The sequence below is a fragment of the Melanotaenia boesemani genome, chromosome 8, assembly GCF_017639745.1.
Source record: "Melanotaenia boesemani isolate fMelBoe1 chromosome 8, fMelBoe1.pri, whole genome shotgun sequence".
NCBI lineage: Eukaryota > Metazoa > Chordata > Actinopteri > Atheriniformes > Melanotaeniidae > Melanotaenia > Melanotaenia boesemani.
Window position 1 is genome coordinate 36,862,801 of NC_055689.1, and position 20,447 is coordinate 36,883,247.

The 20,447-nt window shown below is 42.5% G+C and overlaps 1 protein-coding gene across 1 annotated transcript; it reads left to right on the forward strand.

The window, feature by feature from the left end:
* Window positions 1-878: 878 nt before the first annotated feature.
* Window positions 879-9,685, forward strand: LOC121645150 (zinc finger protein 572-like). Its single transcript, XM_041993551.1, has 2 exons — window positions 879-1,184; window positions 7,949-9,685. Exons 1-2 carry the CDS (start codon window positions 1,016-1,018, stop codon window positions 8,785-8,787), a joined length of 1,008 nt encoding a protein of 335 aa, XP_041849485.1. The 5' UTR covers window positions 879-1,015; the 3' UTR covers window positions 8,788-9,685.
* Window positions 9,686-20,447: the final 10,762 nt, after the last annotated feature.

Genomic DNA, 20,447 nt, shown 5'->3' on the forward strand with positions numbered 1-20,447 from the left:
ATTCCCGTAAGTAATCATAAGCAGACAAAGCGCAGTAGGCTCGATGGGTAGAACGTAACGTTAGAACAAGAGTGTGCAAAGCATGCTGGGTAACTTCACATAATCCAGAGTTCACGTTCAGGTTTTTATGTACAAATGCGTTGCGTTCAGTCCGGTGTTCACAGAGAACGAGCGCGTTCGTTCACATCGCTGATGGTGACATCAGACAGTCTTTGCCTTCAGCTCCCAAAATACACACTTATTCCTGCTTATGCTAAATCTTTGTCTCAAGAACGGATTTCTGATGTGTTTATTTATCTTTTGGTAAAACTGAGAGCGAAAAGTACCTGGTTCTTAGTTTTAAACTATTATCTTTAATTTCCTTTTTAGGCACAAGGACAAAAGTTCTTAAGGGCTCGAATTACTCCAGGGCTTTCAGGGGAGCTGAGCTCCCCTTAGCTGCCCCGTAATTCGAACCCTGCATCTCGGATTATAAACCTGGTTCATTCCAGACTTGAAGGACAATTTGGGTGTAGAAACCTTTGAAAAAAAAAACCTCTTTATTTAAAGAGCCTCTCCAATGCTTATTTGGAACTATTTAAAATGTTCTCAGCGGTCTTTAATTTTTCATTATGATGTTTTTGGCAAAAATCACAAAACCTGTGCCCTTTTCCCAGACTCTGCTCATATATATATATATATATATATATATATATATATATATATATATATATATATATATATATATATATATATATATATATATATATATATATATATATATACTATAGTTAGGACTATAGGACTATAGTTATGTCCCAAATTCAGGGTCTGCAGCCTTGGGAAAAAGTGCAGGGCCTGTGTAGTCTTCACACTTCGAAATCCGCTTTTCTGCATTACCGGAACTTCCCAGTGTGACACCAACCGGAAGTAAACAAGCCGCTAGCAGCATCGTTAGCTTTCCTCGTGTGAGGACGGAGCAGGAAGACGGTTGTGTTGTCGTCTCTCAGCTGAATATTTCAGTGTTTCAGCAACAATGTCTTCAGTTCAGCATCTGAGAGAGTTTATCAGCGAGCGACTAACTGCTGCTGCTGAAGAAATATTCACAGAGTTTGAAAAAACCATCGTCCAGTACGAAGAAGAGATCGATCGTCAGCGCAGACTGCTGGAAACCAGTAAAGCGCAGAGAAGCTCCCACACAGCAGGTAAGAAGCTCTGGGATGGTCTGAATGAACTAACATGGAGGATCAGAGCTCTACGGTACATTTAGTTTTACACTCAGAGGAAAATGAAGTTTTTGGAAACATTAACACACTGTAGGGTTTAAAGGTGATTCTTAGACACAGAGAAACCAGGATCTGATAAGAATCTGTTTAATCGAGCTTTAGGTTGGTTAGTACACATGAACTAGTAATGGATGTAAATTTAGTTGACAAGGAAAATGTTCATAACTTGAGTTCAGCCGGTCTGCAATGAAATGTGAGAATGACTTTTTTTCCTCTCTCATCTTTATATTTTTATTTGAACAGTTTTTATTAACTTTATTGATAACGGGGAATAAACAGCATTACGTTTCTTTGCAACTCAGAAGTAAAAATGTCTAACAACAGAAAATAAAACAACATGAAGAGAAAGGAGGCTGTGTCATATGGACATGATGGAAATGCCGTTATATCACACACACACCGTTATATCACACACACACCTTTATATCACACACACACCTTTATATCACACACACACCTTTATATCACACACACACCGTTATATCACACACACACCTTTATATCACACACACACCTTTATATCACACACACACCGTTATATCACACACACACCGTTATATCACACACACACCTTTATATCACACACACATTACACCAGCGTTTACGCCGTCCTCTGCATCCAGCGTCAAAGTTGTTCCTAAAGCCAGGACTAAAACCTACAGCGAGGCGTCTTTCCATTATCACGGTCCTCGACTGGAACATCCAGCCAGAGAACCTCATCCTATTCTATTCTATTCTATCCTATTCTGTTCTATTCTATTCTATTCTATCCTATTCTATTCTGTTCTATTCTATTCTGTTCTATCCTATTCTGTTCTATTCTGTTCTATTCTATCCTATTCTGTTCTATTCTATCCTATTCTATTCTGTTCTATCCTATCCTATTCTGTTCTATTCTGTTCTATTCTATCCTATTCTATTCTGTACTATCCTGTTCTATTCTGTTCTATTCTGTTCTATTCTATCCTATTCTATTCTGTTCTATCCTATTCTATTCTGTTCTATCCTATTCTGTTCTATTCTATCCTATTCTATTCTGTTCTATTCTATCCTATTCTGTTCTATTCTGTTCTATTCTATTCTATCCTATTCTATTCTGTTCTATTCAGTTCTATTCTATTCTGTTCTATTCCATCCTATTCTATTCTGTTCTGTTCTATTCTATTCTATCCTATTCTATCCTATTCTATCCTATTCTATTCTATCCTGTTCTATCCTATTCTATTCTATCCTATTCTATTCTATCCTGTTCTATCCTATTCTATTCTATCCTATTCTATTCTATCCTGTTCTATCCTATTCTATCCTATTCTATTCTGTTCTATCCTGTTCTGTTCTATTCTGTTCTATTCTGTTCTATTCTGTTCTTTCCTATTCTTTTCTGTTCTATTCTATTCTGTTCTATTCTGTTCTATTCTGTTCTATTCTATCCTATTCTATTCTGTTCTATCCTATTCTATTTTATTCTATTCTGTTCTATTCTATCCTATTCTATTCTATTCTATTCTGTTCTATTCTGTTCTGTTCTATTCTGTTCTATTCTATCCTATTCTATTCTGTTCTGTTCTATTCAGTTCTATTCTATTCTGTTCTATTCTATCCTATTCTGTTCTATTCTATTCTGTTCTATTCTATTCTGTTCTATTCAGTTCTATTCTATTCTGTTCTATTCTATCCTATTCTGTTCTATTCTATTCTGTTCTATTCTGTTCTATTCTATTCTGTTCTGTTCTATTCTGTTCTATTCTATCCTATTCTATTCTGTTCTGTTCTATTCAGTTCTATTCTATTCTGTTCTATTCTATCCTATTCTGTTCTATTCTATTCTGTTCTATTCTGTTCTATTCTATTCTATTCTGTTCTGTTCTATTCAGTTCTATTCTATTCTGTTCTATTCTATCCTATTCTGTTCTATTCTATTCTGTTCTATTCTGTTCTATTCTGTTCTATTCTATCCTATTCTATTCTGTTCTATCCTATTCTATTTTATTCTATTCTGTTCTATTCTATCCTATTCTATTCTATTCTATTCTGTTCTATTCTGTTCTGTTCTATTCTGTTCTATTCTATCCTATTCTATTCTGTTCTGTTCTATTCAGTTCTATTCTATTCTGTTCTATTCTATCCTATTCTGTTCTATTCTATTCTGTTCTATTCTATTCTGTTCTATTCAGTTCTATTCTATTCTGTTCTATTCTATCCTATTCTGTTCTATTCTATTCTGTTCTATTCTGTTCTATTCTATTCTGTTCTGTTCTATTCTGTTCTATTCTATCCTATTCTATTCTGTTCTGTTCTATTCAGTTCTATTCTATTCTGTTCTATTCTATCCTATTCTGTTCTATTCTATTCTGTTCTATTCTGTTCTATTCTATTCTATTCTGTTCTGTTCTATTCAGTTCTATTCTATTCTGTTCTATTCTATCCTATTCTGTTCTATTCTATTCTGTTCTATTCTGTTCTATTCTATTCTATTCTGTTCTGTTCTATTCAGTTCTATTCTGTTCTATTCTATCCTATTCTGTTCTATTCTATTCTGTTCTATTCTGTTCTATTCAGTTCTATTCTATTCTGTTCTATTCCATCCTATTCTATTCTGTTCTGTTCTATTCTATTCTATCCTATTCTATCCTATTCTATTCTATCCTGTTCTATCCTATTCTATTCTATCCTGTTCTATCCTATTCTATCCTATTCTATTCTGTTCTATCCTATTCTATTCTGTTCTATTCTGTTCTATTCTGTTCTATTCTATCCTATTCTATTCTGTTCTATCCTATTCTATTTTATTCTATTCTGTTCTATTCTATTCTATCCTATTCTATTCTGTTCTATTCTGTTCTATTCTATTCTATTCTGTTCTGTTCTGTTCTATTCTGTTCTATTCTATCCTATTCTATTCTGTTCTATTCTATTCTATCACTTTTATACAAAGCGACTTACATTTGAGGTTATGAATTCATGCTTGTGTTGTTCTAACAGGAGGGACGTCGTCATTAAGTGGTAGTCAGACTGCTGGAGTCCAGGTGGACCAGGTGCTGCATGTAGAGCTAGAGCCAGGGCTTATAACTTTTTTAGTTTTCTGTAAGTCATTTTGTTTAAATACAAGATCACGATTTCATCAAACAGCATCATCTTGGACATAAGTGCAGCAGCTTCTTCAGTACTTGGCTGAGCCAAAGAGCTGGTTAAATCTTTCTACCTCATCCTGAGTAGACGAGTTAAGCTGTTGCAGTTGTCATCTTGTCTGGAAGGCTGGAGGTCCTGCACTGCAGCCCTATGGCTGTACTGGGGACCCTGGCCTGCCATGATCAGCTGGCTCCTGGTGTGGATAGAGTCCCAAAATATTCTTTCCTCACAGCAGCGTCTAGATGTCAATTATGTTTTAGTATTTTTATACCTACATTCAATTAGAACACAGAAAATAGGGGTTATGCATATATATGAATATGCCCACACCTGCTCGGTGCTTCTTACCTGGAGCAACTCCACAATAGAAGAGGGTCCAGCCCCTCTCGAGGACAGTGGTTCCAGAGTCCAAGCCGTGTGTCGAGGGGAGTCCAGCTATATCCAGCTGGAACCGCTCAACCTCGCGCACCAGCTCAGGCTCCTGAGGTGACGTTCCACGTCCCTAGAGCTAGCTTCAGCAGCCGAGGATCAGACCGCCAGGGTCCCCGCCTTCAACTGCCACCCAGCTCACACTGCACCCGACCCCTGTGGTCCCTCCTGAAGGTAGTGAGCTCATGGGAGGGGAGGCCCATGTCACCCTTTTGGGCCCCCCCACTTTGCCAAGGCCCAGCCACCAGGTGCTTGCCTCCATGCCCTACCTCCAGAGGGGGGGGCTCGGTGACCCACGTCTGGACAAGGGAAACCTGGATCCATTGATTTGACTCATTATAGGGGTCTGTTGAGCCGCATTTTGTCTGGTCCCTCCCCTAGAAATCTGTTTGCCATAGGTGATCCTACCAGAGGCATAAATCCCCCAACAACATAGCTCCTAGGATCGTCAGGATGTTCAAACTCAGGGAGGAGACTTTCAGAACTTTCATTCCTAATTTTTTTTTTTTAAAGAAACAGATTATTAAAAACTTTCAGAACTTTCATTTTTAATAAATGTTTCTTAAAAAGAAAACGAGACTCATAACGTTACTGTCATTTTTATGATGTCACTTATGGCTCCAAATATCAGCTCAGGAAAATCGGCAGCCCGTATCGGCCAGAGGCCCTAAAATATTCGTATTGGTCGATCCCTGGTGTTTACAGGTTAAGGTAGTGTAGGTACGTGCAGTTATATGCAAGTACAGTATGTGCAGCGATGTGCAAATATGCCTCGGCGTGGGTTATTGTTCATCAGGGTGATGGTCTGGGGAAGAATCTCTGTCTCTGGTGGTTTTGGCGTACAGTTTTTTGTAGCGTCTACCAGGTGGGAGGAGTTTAAAAAAAAGTTTGTGTGAGGGGTCTGCAGAGATGTTGTCTGCCCGTTTCCTGACCTTGGACAGGTACACGTCCTGGATGGAGGGTAGGTCGACCCCACTTCCCTGCAGACCTGATTGTCCTTTGCAGTCTGTGCCGGTCTAGTTTGGTGGCTGATCCAGACCAGATCGACATGGATGTGCAGACAGACTAGATGATAGCGGTGTAGAAGGTGATCAGTAGCTCCTTTGGCAGGTTAAACCGCCTAAGCTGTCGCAGGAAGGAGCCTACTTCAGACCCTGAGAGATTGTGGTTCCCAGAAACCTGAAGGTGCCCACAGTAGACATTTAGTTGTTGAAGATGGTGAGGGGAGGCAGGTTTCGGGGGATTTGTCCTGAAGTCCTTCAGTGGGTTCAGCTCCAGATGGTTCTGACTACACCAGTGGACCAACTGTTCCACCTCCCGTCTGTATGCAGATTGTCCCCGTCCCGGATCACACCAATCAAGGTGGTGTTGTTTCACACAGGAGTCCCCAGAGATGCAGTCATTGGTGTAGAGGGAGAAAAGCAGTGGGGGGAGGACGTAGCCCTGGGGGTGCCAGCGCTGATAGACTGCATGTGATGCCCCCCAGCCTTCTGCAGTCAGAAAACTGGTAGTCCACTGGCAGGTGGAGGTGGGCACTGTGAGCTGGGTGAACTTCCAGTAGAGGATTTCAGGGATGGCGGTGCTGAACGCCAAGCTGAAGTCCACGAACAGGATTCGTGCAGACGTCCCTGGCAAGTTGAGGTGATTAGAGCTGAGCTGGGCTGCATGTTGTAGCTAACGGCTAAAAACAGCGTAACATAACTTTGAATAATTACCTCTCTCCTTAACCGGAGTCGCCGTTCTCTGCGCTTGATAATCAAACGTTCACAAACAGCCATGAGCAGATAACTCGTCCAGCTGTGAGAGTCTAGGCAGGTTTGGGAGGACAAGAGCAGGACAGTAAACTTCATGTCAGTCTTTGCCTGAGCGCTTCCTCCTTTCTTCTCCTCAAGGCAGCATATTCAGTTTAGATAATGACACAGTACCGACTTGGCTCCTGGTGGAAACGGGGCCTTTGTGTCCCTGGTGGGTCACTTTATGCTGTCTGAGCTCGTGGGTGAGGTCTGCTCTGTTAAAATCTCCCAGAGTTATGAGCAGGGAGTCTGGATGTCTTTTTCTCCACTATTATCTGGTTGGCCGCCTGTTGTTGCAAGCCTGTAGTTCAAGCCCGGGATGTGTTCACTGAGCCAAGTTTCAGTGAAGCACAAGGCGGCAAAAGTCCGTGTTTCTTGCGGTGAGAAGCAGCAGCTCGTCCATCTTATTTGCCAAGCAGCGGACGTCCAGCAGACGGGAGCAGAGTACGAATCCCCGCTGCCTCAGTTGGACGAGAGCTCCAGGTTGTTTAATCCGTTTGGGTCTCCGCTGCTTCTCCAACCAGAATCTCTGTAAAAGTGTCCGGGTCGGAGAAAACCAGAGAAAAAGTTCCGGCAGTGGACTTTCCAATGTTTAAAAGTTCCTCCCCTGTGTTAGCAGCCAGAGAGGGACTGCAGAAACCAGCCCAAAACAAAAAAACATGGACAGTACGAAGCACCAAGGCCGCTGTCTGCAGCGCCATCTTGTGGAGCACAAGGAGAAGTTTCCTCCAGAAATGTCTCCATAAAAGAGGTTGAATGTCGGCCCTCAGCTTTCCCAGGAAAGCTGGTGTTTATGGTCTGTTTTTCAGCTCATCTGTTTTCAGGTGGATGCTCCGCTTGTCTTTGGATGAGGTTGGGAAGGTGGTTGTCAGTCCATGTGATTCAGAGCTGTTTCCATGTGTCGTCTGGTCATGTTGGTCGATGATTGCTCGGTCAGCACAGAGTTGGTCCGAAAACTTGTCAGCAGTACAATCAAAGTATTTCTTCATTTCCAAGATTTTTGGGAGATTGTTTGTCTTCCGGCTTGTTTGGCCTCGTTTGTAAACCCTCTGCACAGTTTCGTAGTGTAATGATGCACCAGTTTGGATTTGAGGAGGATTTTAACAGAATGTCCCTGAATGCGACTTTCTCCGCCATCTCCAAATCTAGAAGTGATCTTTTATGTTCTTGAAGTGTTGTATGCTCCCTCTTTGGTCCACCTGAATGGAATCTATGCATGAGAAACACATTTTCCCTAATGTTCCAAACATTTCATTTTCATTGTATGAAAACGGGGGGAATGATTACACTTCTTTTATGTAAGCTTTTTATTTTCCCGCTTTGTCTCTCCAGATTTCCCTCATCAACATGTGTATGAGGAGGCCTTTCCAGATGTACAACAGCTGTACAACCAGAGGTGCAACTCAGATCTGGATCAGGAGGAACCGGAGTTGCTGCATATTAAAGACGAAAAGGAAGAGCTTCTTACCATTCAGGAGGGAGAGCAGCTTCTTTTAAAGCACGAGAACGATGGGGTTTCAACCACTGCGACTCAAGCCAGCGATGAGCTCGGAGAAGCAGATCTAAACAAGGACCAGATTCCCTCTCACAGTTCCCATGTAGACCAGAGCTTAGAGGGAAGCAGGCTTGATGACTCGGGAGCTAAAAGAGATGCAGAGCTGACACCAAACACCAGTTATGAAGCACCGGAAAATAACTCGGCTGAAAACGTCTTTCTGTTAGAAAATCATAGTAATACTGATAACGAAGCTGAGAAGCTGTATTTAAGTTTCGCCTGTGGCAAAAAGTTTTTTAACCTAGCATCAATTGAAACGCATACACCAGTTCACACAAGCGAGAAGCCGTATTCCTGCAAAACATGTGGGAAATGCTTCAGTAAATGCAGCAGTTTGTTGTGTCACATGAAAACCCACTCAGGTAACAGGCTATATTCATGTAAGACATGTGGAAGAAGTTTCAGTGGGAGCAGCCATCTGGTCCGCCACATGAGAACACACACCGGCGAGAAGCCGTATTCATGTAAGACATGCGGGAAAGGCTTCAATGGGAGCAGCCATCTGGTCCGCCACATGAGAACACACACCGGAGAGAAGCCGTATTCCTGTAAAACATGTGGGAAACGTTTCAGTCAAAATAGTAACGTGATGCGTCACATGAGAACGCACAGGTGAGAAACCAGCTGGTTTCTGTGGGCGTCCTTTCGAGCCTCCAGGACGAGAAGCTTTTTCTTTTCCCACTTGGAAAAGGTTTGAGTTGAAGAGACGAGGACTCACCCAGAGAAGCCGGGTTGTTAACAGGAAAGGTTTCAGTGGAAGGTGTTCGGTGAGGTCCTGTAATAAACCGTTTCTAGAAGGACTCTACGATGTCTTTGGACACATAGGATCTCGTGTACGACTTTTCAGGCCCTCGCCTCACTGACCTCAAGCACGGATGTTTTTGTGAAATATAAAAACCCGGCCGTACGTTGAGCTTCTGAAGACATTTTACGTGGATCAATACAAATAAAACCCTCCTGCCAGCGTAGTTCTAGAAGAGTCCGGCTTCTGTCCTGATGTTCCTGGTGGAAAGTTTTTGGAACCGTTTTCGTTTTCTTTCCGTGTTCAGAGTTTCTGTTTTGGATGTGCAGCTTGAATCTGGATTAAGTGTGTTTTCTAAGTATCATAGTAAATTTCTGTCATCCGTAGAAACGCTCCAGAAATCTTTACGTGTCATGAGGCTTCTTTGGTTATTGAATCAACTTTTTATCGAAGGTATTAAGTGTGATCGCAGCGTTCTAGAAGATGTTTGAGCTTTTAGAAAATGCTCTGAATGAAGCTGGTTTTTCACACCGATGTAATAAATAATTGTTGTAACTGAACATCATCAGTGGTGGAGATGCATGCAGTGATCACTGTTGGTGCTTTTTCTGATCTCGTGAATTTATATTAATAATAAAACTTGTAAAATGATGATATCAGAAAACTGGATTCTCACTGAGTCCATTTTCTGTTTTTATGGATTTTATTGTAAAGCACTTTTATGTGATTTTATGTGTGAAAAGCACTATAGAAATAAATGTACTGTACTTACTGTTGTGTTGAACTATGTTAATGGTGAAGGATGGAAACATTTCTGCCTGTCTGATATCTGCATGTGAGTGTGAGAGGTCGTCCTTCTCTTCCACTGACTTCATCTTGATCAGGAGAGATTGTGTCTGCAGCTTTTAGTCCTGGAAAAAGTAGAGAAAATGAAGCCATCAGACTAACATTGTCCATGAGGCTGAGAGGAGAAGACAGTGGAAAATGTCTCCTGTACAGTGTTACTCTGTGGACATTCACAACTAAATCAGCTGTAGAACTCTGTTCTGGGATTCTGGGGCCCTTCAGACACTTAACATATAAAATAATCTTAAAATCAGTCCTGTACTTGACTGGAAGCCAGTGGAGAGAACGAACCGGGGTTATGAGCTCATGTCTCTTTGTCCCAGTGAGGAGACGGGCGGCTGCATTGTCAACAAGCTGCAGGCGGTGAAGCTCCGACTGTTCAGGTCCCACATACAGTAGTCTAAGCAAGAAGAAATAAAAGCAGGAATGACTTTTTCAAGGTCTCTTGCTTAGATAAGGCTTGACTTTGGTAATAAGTCTTTGCTAAAACAAGCTAGACTTCACTGAGCTGACCTGTTGGTCCAGCATCCGTAATCACACCAAGGTTCTGGCATGGGATCCTCTGTGAGGTGCTAGTGGGCCAAGAGAATTATCAAGGACCTGAACCAGCTCAGGGCGGCCAAATAAGACAACCTCCGTTTTGTTCCAATTTAATTTTAAGAAATTTAAGTTCATACATGTTTTAATGTCAGTTCTGGAATTTAGCACAGCCTGAAGGGAATCTTTGGAAGGAGCCTTCAGTGGCCGATACACCCACAAAGCAGTGGAAGGCAACACCATGCTTCCTACATATCAACCCCAGGGGTAGCATACAAGAGAGAACAGAAGTGGACCCAACACCGACCCCTGGGGGACCCCCCCAGGCCAGAGGGGCCACTGAGGAAGAAAACTGCTCCATTTGAACAGAGAAGGATCTGTCTGTGAGGCAGGACTCAATCCACTTTAAGGCAGAGCCTCTGAAGCCGACACAGTGCTCTAGATGCCATAAAAGTATTGTATGGTCCACGGTATCGAACGCTGCCTTTAAGTCCAGGAGAATTAAAATGGCACAATTACCAGAATCAAGGTTCAGTAAAAGATCATTAAAAATGTTTATATGAGCAGTTTCAGTGCCGTGGAGAGACCTAAAACCAGACTGAAACAGACAGCTGATTTTAAAAATTCAACAACTCGCTCTGAAACCTTGGAGAGAAAAGAAACTTTGGAAATGGGCCTGAAATTAGCTAAAAGCAAAGAAAGCAGAAAAGTAGTGACACGCATGGTTAATGCAGCGGCTTGTAACAGCAGGAACTGTGGAGTGGCCCTTTAAGAACACCGAGGTCGTCCACTAGTAGTGATGTCATCAGACGGCAGGTTGGGATGCGCCGTCATTCGTAGATATCTACAATATGAGTCCGGCCAAGATGGTTGTGTGTTTATTGTCACATGCACAGTAAGGAAACAGGTTTCCCTGTACAGTGAAATTCTTACTTTGCCGTCCACACTGAATGCCATAAATATTCAGAGTATATAGAAAAGACTATTTTAAGAAGAGCATGCAAAAGAGTAAACATAAAATATAAACTATAGGTAAAATATAAATAAAGTAAAGTAATCAATGTACATAATGTGCAGCGTGCTACATAAACTGCACAACATTCAGCATTGAATGATTAATTGTGCAATAAAAGAACTTCTGCAGGGGGTCCAGTGTGACCGGCAGGCAGCTCTGAATGTGGGTCAGCATCACTCTCTCAAAGCACTTCATAATGATTGGAGTGAGTGCTACTGGCCTGTAGTCATTCAGGCAGGTGGGGGGCACTTCTTGGGAAGAGGGACAATGGTGGTGGTCTTGAAGCAGGAGGGAACAGTTCTCTGGGTAAGGGAGAGGTTGAACATGGAGGTGAGAATGTCTGTCAGCTCGTTGGCACATGCTCTCTGTACTGCCTCTTGGCTGCTGTGATGGCCTTTCTCAGTCCGTACCTCGCCGCTTTGTACTCTGCTTCATCACCAGATGTAAAAGCAGTGGAGCGAGCACGCAGCATGTGACATACCTGACTGTTTATCCAGGGCTTCTGGTTGGGAAACTTGTATCGTGGGCACGATGTTATCCACACAAGTGCTGATGTACCCAGTCACGTAGTCAGCATAGTCCTGTACACTGACAGAAGAGTCCTCCAGAGTAGCTGCAGCTTTAAACACATCCCAGTCTGTAGTAGCAAAACAGTCCTGCAGTGTTCCCTCAGTCTCAGGTGACCAGAGCTTCACCCGTTTTGGTGACTGGATTAGATTGTTTGAGTCTTTGTAGGTCTCTGTAGGCCGGGTACAGGAACAAAGAGATGTGGTCGGAGTGTCCGAAGTGGGGGCGGGGTGCGGCCCTGTATGCACCCTTTATGTTGGTGTATACATGATCCAGAGTGTTCTTATCACGGGTGGGAATGTTTACATGTTGGTGGTATTTGGGAAGTACAGTCCGTAGGTTGCATTGGTTAAAATCGCCTGCAGCAATAAAAATAGCGTCAGGGTGAGCCGTCTCCAGTGCGCTGATGACGTCATGGAGTTTATCAAGTGCTGCTGTAGAGTTGGCTCGCGGAGGAATGTAAACAGCGGCCAGAAACACAGATGTAAACTCCCTTGGTAGGTAGTAGGGACGGCACTTTAGCAATAAGAACTCCACATCAGGCGAACAGTGTCTATGAACAGTCCATACATCTTCACACCAGGCGTTGTTGGTAAACACACACACACCGCCCCCTTTCGCCTTACCGGAGGCTGCTGTCCGGTCTCCTCGGTGGATGGAGTGGGTCTGTAGCTGAATGGCAGACTCTGGGACGTTGTCTGAAAGCCAGGTTTCAGTAAAAATTAGAGCGCAGCATTCTCTTATTTCCCTCTGTGTTGTAATCCTGGCTCTTAGCTCGTCCAGCTTGTTTTCCAGAGATCGCACATTAGCCAGCAGGAGGCCGGGTATCGGTGGTCGGCTGGCACGGGCTTTCAGCCTTGCATGAAGCCCTCCCCTCTTTCCTCTCTTGCGACCTGTCTCCGAAGCACTCTCCTCGGGTCAGCTGGCTCGCTTGAGTACGGTGTGCTGGGGCCTTCATGGCGTTGCGCAGGCGCACAATGAGTTGCAGATCTGGTGGTAAAAATCCACTCTAGCAATGTCCAGTAATGCCTGCCTGTTGTAAGTTAGCAGTGCATCGGTTCTGCACAGTGCAATAAAAACAAAAAACACACAAAAAGAAGAAAAAGCCGGCATTCGCGAGCAACACGAGCAAACACGTGTTTAGCTACGTGTTTAAATTATCAATTGATTTCAACGGTTCCTTCATCGAGGACACCCAGAGCTCAGATCTATGTCCACTGCCAGACTCCGACCCGAGCACGCCTTCCAAACCGGAAAAAAAATGAAAAGTGACCTGATGCTCACCCAACTTCAAAATAACATAGCTAGCTTAATCAGTGAGCGCTCTGATAACCTGGAAAGTATGAAAAACCTCAATACAGTGAGCATCGATGCTTTGAAAACGTCTATTGATTTTGTGTTTGCAGAGGTGGAAACTTTGAAAGCCGAAGTTAACGCGGTAAATCTCACTTGTGGGAATAATGTCCAGAAACTATCGGATTTAGAATTGAGGCTCAATGAGGAGCGTTATCAGCGTAGATGGAATCTGAGGCTTCACGGGATCCCGGAAAACAGACAGGAAAACATCAAAACTAAGGTTGCTGATCCGTGCTGTGCTGTCATCAGTGCTAGTCACGCCAAGATCAAGGAGGACTTAGATATCGTTCATCGCCTGGGACGTTTCAACGACACAGAAAAAAACGAACACTTCACGCCTTCAAAGACCAATAACGTTTTAGTTTCTAATCTTTCTACATTTATGCAGAAACTTAATTTAGTAGATATCTGGAGGAAAAACATATACATGGAGTAATAAAACATACACATTGATGTCTCGTATAGACTACTGGTTGGTCTTAGATGAGATCAATATTAATACAACCATCCTAACAACTCCCTTAACTGATCCCAAAGCTGCGTCTCTTTCAAGGCAAACACTACCGGAGCTGTCAGAAATTCATACAGGAATTTAATAACGCTGCATTAAAAAATGACTCCAAAACGTGTAAATGTTAATTAATCATTACTGGAAGAAGACATTACTCCATAACTGTTTTCTAGGAACTCTTAAAATATGAAGTTATGAAATATCTCAGAGAATTTGGGGCTTCTTTATCTAAAGCTAGAAAATTTGAGGAAACAAATTTAATCTCTACAATCAGAACTCTCACCCATAATCAACCTGAAAACCTATCTGGAAATGACATGCCTGTTTTGGAATCACTTCAAAATGAATTAGATGCCATTTATAAATGAAAGCAGAAGGAGACAAAATGCTCGGAGGAAGAGGAACAAAAGCACTAAAACTCTGCAAACGTTTTTTAATCAGGAAAGATTTGCGGTAAATTCAGCTCGGTCTCTAAACTCTGTATCAACAATATTACTGCGGATGACCCCAACGAAGTATCCAACTACTGATGAATCCAAAAGGTTTCATGACCAACGACGTCTATCTAATGATGTCAGACTGGTTCTTATTGATTATGCTGATCTCTGTGTCGATAGCAGTCTTGTTTTATTCTTGGATTTTCGTGAAGCTTTTGCTACCATCGAACATAACTTCACGTTTCAAGCCTTAAAGTTTGGTTTCTGTGCAGCAGTTAAGACTGTATGAAAACACTAACTGCTTAATTAAACTCTCCTCAGGAACCTCCTCTAGATTTAATATGAAACGCAGCGTCAGACAGGGCTGCCCAGTGTCCCCATACCTGTTCCTGCTATGCACTCACTTACTCTCAGACTTTATTCAAATAAACCACCTGAAAGGCATCATTATAGCTGAAAAAGAAATGATCATTAGTCAGCTTGCTGACCATCCAGCTTTATTTTTTTAGGATGCATCACAAGTCCCTGCAGCCGTCTCTATTATTAAATCACTTTCAGAGCCTCCGGCCTCCATTTAAATGCCGACAAACGTGAGCTCCGAGCTCTTCAAACTGTAGTGCTCCTTCCTTCTGTAGCATCCCTGAGAAGGAATCTTATCTCAGCATAAATATTAACAAAAATCAAGACATTGAACTTTGAGCCTGTAATTGAAAAGTACAGACGAGGTTTGATTCGTGGATTCAGAGCGATCGATCAGTCAGAGGCAGAGTGTCATTAACTAAAGCAGAAGGCCTTTCTCGCTCGCCCTCCGCAGCCTTGTCTCTGGAGGGAAACAAACACAGTCTGATAAAAAGTTTGTGGAAGAATAAAGTACACTACATTACTTTTACATTACCCTGAACTCCTGTGAACCCAGTGGCCTAAACTTCCTCGATTTCTCAACCTTAAATAATATTTTTGAAATAAACTGGATCAAACAGTTTCTCAGAAACGCTTCCTCAGTCTGGATCGTCATTCCTAACTACATATTCTCTAAAGTTGGAGGCTTTAGATTCTTTTAATTACAGTATTACTAAACTCCCTCTTCAGCTATCAAGCTTTTATGAACAGATGCTTCTTTCTTGGTCCTTAATTTAAAAACACAACTTCTCCCCCATCGTCATTTCATTTGGAACAATAAAGACATCTTATATAAACTTAAATCCTTATTTATGGAAAATTGGTTTAAGCATGGAATCCTGTTCGTTAAACAGTTATTCAGTTCTGAGGCATCTTAATGTCATATTCTGAACTCTGAGACCTCCAGAGGAATAAGCTCTTCTTCTTGATGCTTTTCCTCCTGGTTCATGATGCTTCTCAGAAACTGATGCCTCTGACATCACTCCCACCATCCCGGATCCTGCTGATACCCACGTAGGTCAAATTTGGTTTTCTACTAAAAAGAAAATAATAATTGTGAGATACGTACCTTTTTCCAGAAAGACAATGTCTCTGTCCCAAATGTGTTGAAATGTGTGGAAAGAAACCTGGTGTCTTCCTTCTAAATATCTTATTGTAAACAAGGTTCAGGAAGTGTCTTTGAAAATTATTCATGGTTTTTATCCCTGCAAGCCAGTGGCGGCTGGTGTAGTTTTCTCTAGGGGGGCTATACCAAACTCCAAAACATACATATATTCAAAAAAAGCACCCAAATAATCTAATATAGTGTCACTGTATTCAAATAACTGAAAACAACAAAAGCAACATTACAGTGACATGTAGTGCTTTACTTTTTGTACATGAATTTTGCCCTTCTATCCTTGAGAGAAGCAAATTTCTCAGTGACTCTATGGTTAAAGTCGGGATGTTTTTGACAAGTTTCTCTTCCATAGAGAGCATGGCCGATGCATTGAGACGATCCTGTGCCGTTGTGTTCCTGAGGAAGGTCTTGATTCTTCAGTGTTGAGAAGCACCTTTCAGATTCAGCTGTAGTCATAGGAGTTGTGATGATGATCTTCAGCAGAGCCACAGTCTCTGAGAAGGTGTCCTGAAGATTGTTCCTCATTAAAGGTGGTGTAGAGCCACAGCAGCAGGGCAGCTCTTGAACTCATCATTGCTGTAGATGAGGGCCAGTTCAGTTTTCAACTTTTCTTTGTTCAGAAGAGGGTAAGCCTCCATGGTGGTATTCAGTGCTGCTTCAGGGACCTGGCTGTTTACTGTTGGAATCTGTCTGCTTGTAGCAGCGTAGCACTGATCAGATGTTTGGTGAAGGAGAACCTCTCTTTTGCATGGCCCAAGATGGTGTCACAAACCTAAAAAATTAATTCACCCATTTAATACAATATGGAGATGAAGTTAAGTCAGTTTTATTCAAACAAATTATTTTTTGAATTATGTGTTCATTTAATTTAAGGGACAATGCAAATGAACATAGCACCCCCATAAAAGTAGACTTAATTATACATGGCCTATTCTAAGATGTCTTCCCCACTTTTCTACACAATACACCACTATGCACCACTATGATTAAAAACACTGTAAAAGACCAACACCACACATTTAGCTTCTATCTCACCTCTGCAGCTACCCTCTGAAGATCACCTGGGCCTAGTGTGTGGCGTTTCTTGGCCAGCTCAGATACACTGCCACTATGTTCTCCACAGAAAGTAGGGAGGGAATCTCTGAACAGAGCCAGAAGAGAAAAGTTGAGCTTTAGTTTCCAGGTAAAACAAGAAATGTCAAGTTCAAGCAGGACAGAGGTTAACACAATATCAGAAATATTAAACAGCACAAAATACGTATTAATTTATGCGATACTTCGTATGTTGTCTGTGAACTGCTGCATGATTCTCTGGACAAAGACTGAGTCGATGGTCCGTTTCTGGAGCTGGCTGTACAGAATGTCCACATGAGGCATGATGTGATGGAACAGGTTCAGGAAGAAGCTGAAAGTTTCATCCTCCAGTAGTCTCACAAACCCTCCAGCTTCTCTTACAGTGGTGGGATCAAACTCTCCTGAGTCCCTGATGGTCTCAAACACTGGATCAGGTCTTCTTTGTGCTCAAACACAGTGCTCACAGCCCGGATATGGAAGTTCCATCTTACTGAGCTTGCTCTTGGGACTCTGTGTGCCACCACTTTATCAAGCACACAGGTTCTCTTGGGAGATTTTGAGAAAAAGCTAGAGAATCTGGCCAGGTCAGAGAAGAACTGACTAACCTTTGGGATATGAGATGTGACCTGCTGCATAATGAGGTTGAGTTGGTGAGCGTAGCAGTGAACATAGTATGCATTCACATACACATCTTCTTCTGCACACCACCTGTGGCTCCTCTCATGACACTTGCACCATCATATGTTGGGAAATGAGCTTGCTCTTCTGGTCATCAGGGAGAATGGAGCTCAACCTATCCAGAAGCGCTGTGGCAATGGAGTCAGCTGTGGCACTGTGGAGAGGTATGAACTCAAAAAACCTCTCTGCACATAATGGGCTTTGTCAATGTAACGGATCACAAGCACCAGCTGATGCTGAGTTGAGATTTCCATTGTTTCGTCAGCCTGAATGGAGACAAAGTCTGCACTCCTGACTTCTTCAATGATGCACTCTCTCAACACTGAGAGCTGCAGTCAAGTAGTTCATTCTGTACAGTCTTGGACGTTCCCTGTCTGCAGGTGCTCATGTAGAACTGCATCTAGTGATGCTACAAAGTCCACCAGTCCTCTAAAAATGCCAGGATTTTCTGAGCTTTCACTTTCATCATGTCCACGCAGGACTAGCTCAAATGCACCACAGAACTTGACACAGTCTATTATTTCAGACAGGATGTGCCTGTTTTTGTCGACCTCCTCATTATGCTTACGGATCCCTATCCTGTAGCCTTCATCAAGCTGAGCAGAAATGTTCATTTTCCCAAACATGGCGAGTCGCAGTGCGTTTTGATGTGGATCCCAGTTTGTTCGTGCTTCTTTGCTTTTTCTGAAAAGTGCTTTAAATCAGTCATACCTGTCTGGGGCGGCAGTGGCTCAGGCGGTAGAGCAGATCGTCCAATGATCGGAAGGTCGGCGGTTCGATTCCCGCTCCCGCAGTCATCTGTTGTTGTGTCCTTGGGCAAGACACTTAACCCTCCTTGCCTCCAGTGTTGGCATCGCTGGTGTATGAATGTGTGGATGAATGTTCGGTGATGGTCGGAGAGGCCGTAGGCGCAGACTGGCAGCCACGTTTCCGTCAGCTTGCCCCAGGGCAGCTGTGGCTACACACGTAGTTTACCATCACCAGGTATGAGTGAGGAGTGGATGAATAATGGATTCACACAGCGCTTTGGGTGCCTTGAAAAGCGCTATATAAATCTAATCCATTATTATTATTATTATTGAATCCATGCTGGGTCTGATCCAGGTGTTTGAAAAAGGAGGCAAGGAAAGCAGAATAAAGCATTAGCGTCGCTACATGCAGTTAGCCAAGCCTTGTTGCTAAACCAGGTCCTGGAAAATGGCCGGGTGTACCGTCTCCCTCTGTCTTTGGACTGATGATTGATGACAATATCTGGCTGATCAGGCCCAAGCTGTTTCACTTCAAGCTTCTCTTGAAATCTCCTCCTCTCATATGGTTTTGTTATTAGTGATTTTACAGAGTTACTCATTTTGTCGTCATTTCTTCTTCTTCTCCGACTCTGGCGCACCTTGTCACGAACGATAGTGACGTCATCCCACAGCTTAGTCCGGGCAGGGATATGCAAATTCAGCTAAGCTTCTATCTCTTGCATTGAAGAGAAGCAACTGCGCATGTTCAACTTACAGCGAGAGTCTGTGAGTGAAGATTTTTGCGCCCGGGGGAGGAAACATGTGACCAATCAGTAACTTTAAACAACGTAGATGAACACAACAAATTTACTCGCTAATTATATATATTTTTATCTTGCTCATCTAAAAAAGATATACATATATTTTTTTTGTGGGGAGTGGTGGGGCGGCGCTCTAGCGCCCTCTATTGGCCAGCCGCCACTGCTGCAAGCTATTTCTGCACAGATAAAGGAAGGATAATGATGTTATTTGTGATCACTCCGAAGAAGATTTCCATCGTCTGTTCTGGTCCTGTGACCTCTCCTGCATCTTAAAGTTGACCTCCATTTTTCTCTCACATATGGAGATGTGTCGTTTGGTTCCTTTTCCTATAACTCGACCAATATTATGTAATTATTTTAATTCTGATTCTTGCTAAATACCACATCCATAAATGAAATTCTCAAACCAAAAACCCTTGTTCTTAACTTTTACAAAGGAACTCAAACAATACCTCATGACAATAAAAAATGAAATAATAAGAAAGCGCTGAAAACCATTGATTTATGTCGGCTGTTTATGTCGGCATTTATTGATTTTTTTGTACTCTGTTATTATGGTTTTTGTTATTGTTCTTGCTCTTATGTTGTTGTTACTGTGATGTTCTGTAATATACAATTCTCAATAAAGACCCTATAAAAAAACAAAACAAAAACCCAATAGAACCAGATGACTCACCTGCGCTGTTGACCACTGGATCAAACGTCCGCGCTGGCGGCCATCTTGCCTCAGTCAGCTCGCTTGCTCATTACAGTTTTAATGGTGCATGAGTTTATAAATAACTACAACTTGCTCAATTTTATAGCAACTTTCTTGGTTTGGTTGGTTATAAACTCCAGAGATGAAGCTCTGACAACACATCCTTATTAATAAAGAATAATTATAGCCAAAGATTCTAACAGAGCTTTAACCGTGGACGTTCACATGAAAATAAACAGGTAGGCACAATAAATATACACGTAAAGGTATTTATGTTAAATCAATATTTAGGCTAACTCGTGGTGACATGGTGCAGCCTTAGCTTAAACCAGGGAGCAGCTAGCGCTAGCAGCATGGTGGTGACGGTCTGCGCCGTACTGTGTGCAGCCGATGTGCTCCTCCAACAAAAGCACATCCTCCGACCCGATCCTCTTCCGTACCAGGCACAGGACCTCCAGCGGTCTGAAGGGCTGCGATTGGCTGGAACTTGCTGATGCCTGGCCAATGAGCCGCTCTGCTGCTCTGATGAGCCTTACTGCCCCTTCTGATGGAGAACACACCTGTGCTGCATGGTTACGTCGTTTTTCAAAGACAAAAGCAGTTTCAACATGTTCAAGTTTTCAGAATTATAGTTAATAACTTTTGTAAGAAACCAAACCGCTTTGTTAATTTGGAAATCCGTCAGGAATAAGAGGATTTATGTTTGTGCAGATCCCTCACCTTCCCTCAGATACCACAGATCCCGCGA

Excerpts from the sequence above, each read along its gene's own strand:
- LOC121645150 (XM_041993551.1), top strand. The coding sequence starts at position 1,016 with ATGTCTTCAGTTCAGCATCTGAGAGAGTTTATCAGCGAGCGACTAACT. Across the intron at positions 1,185-7,948 it reads GAGAAGCTCCCACACAGCAG|ATTTCCCTCATCAACATGTG; the intron begins GTAAGAAGCTCT and ends TTGTCTCTCCAG.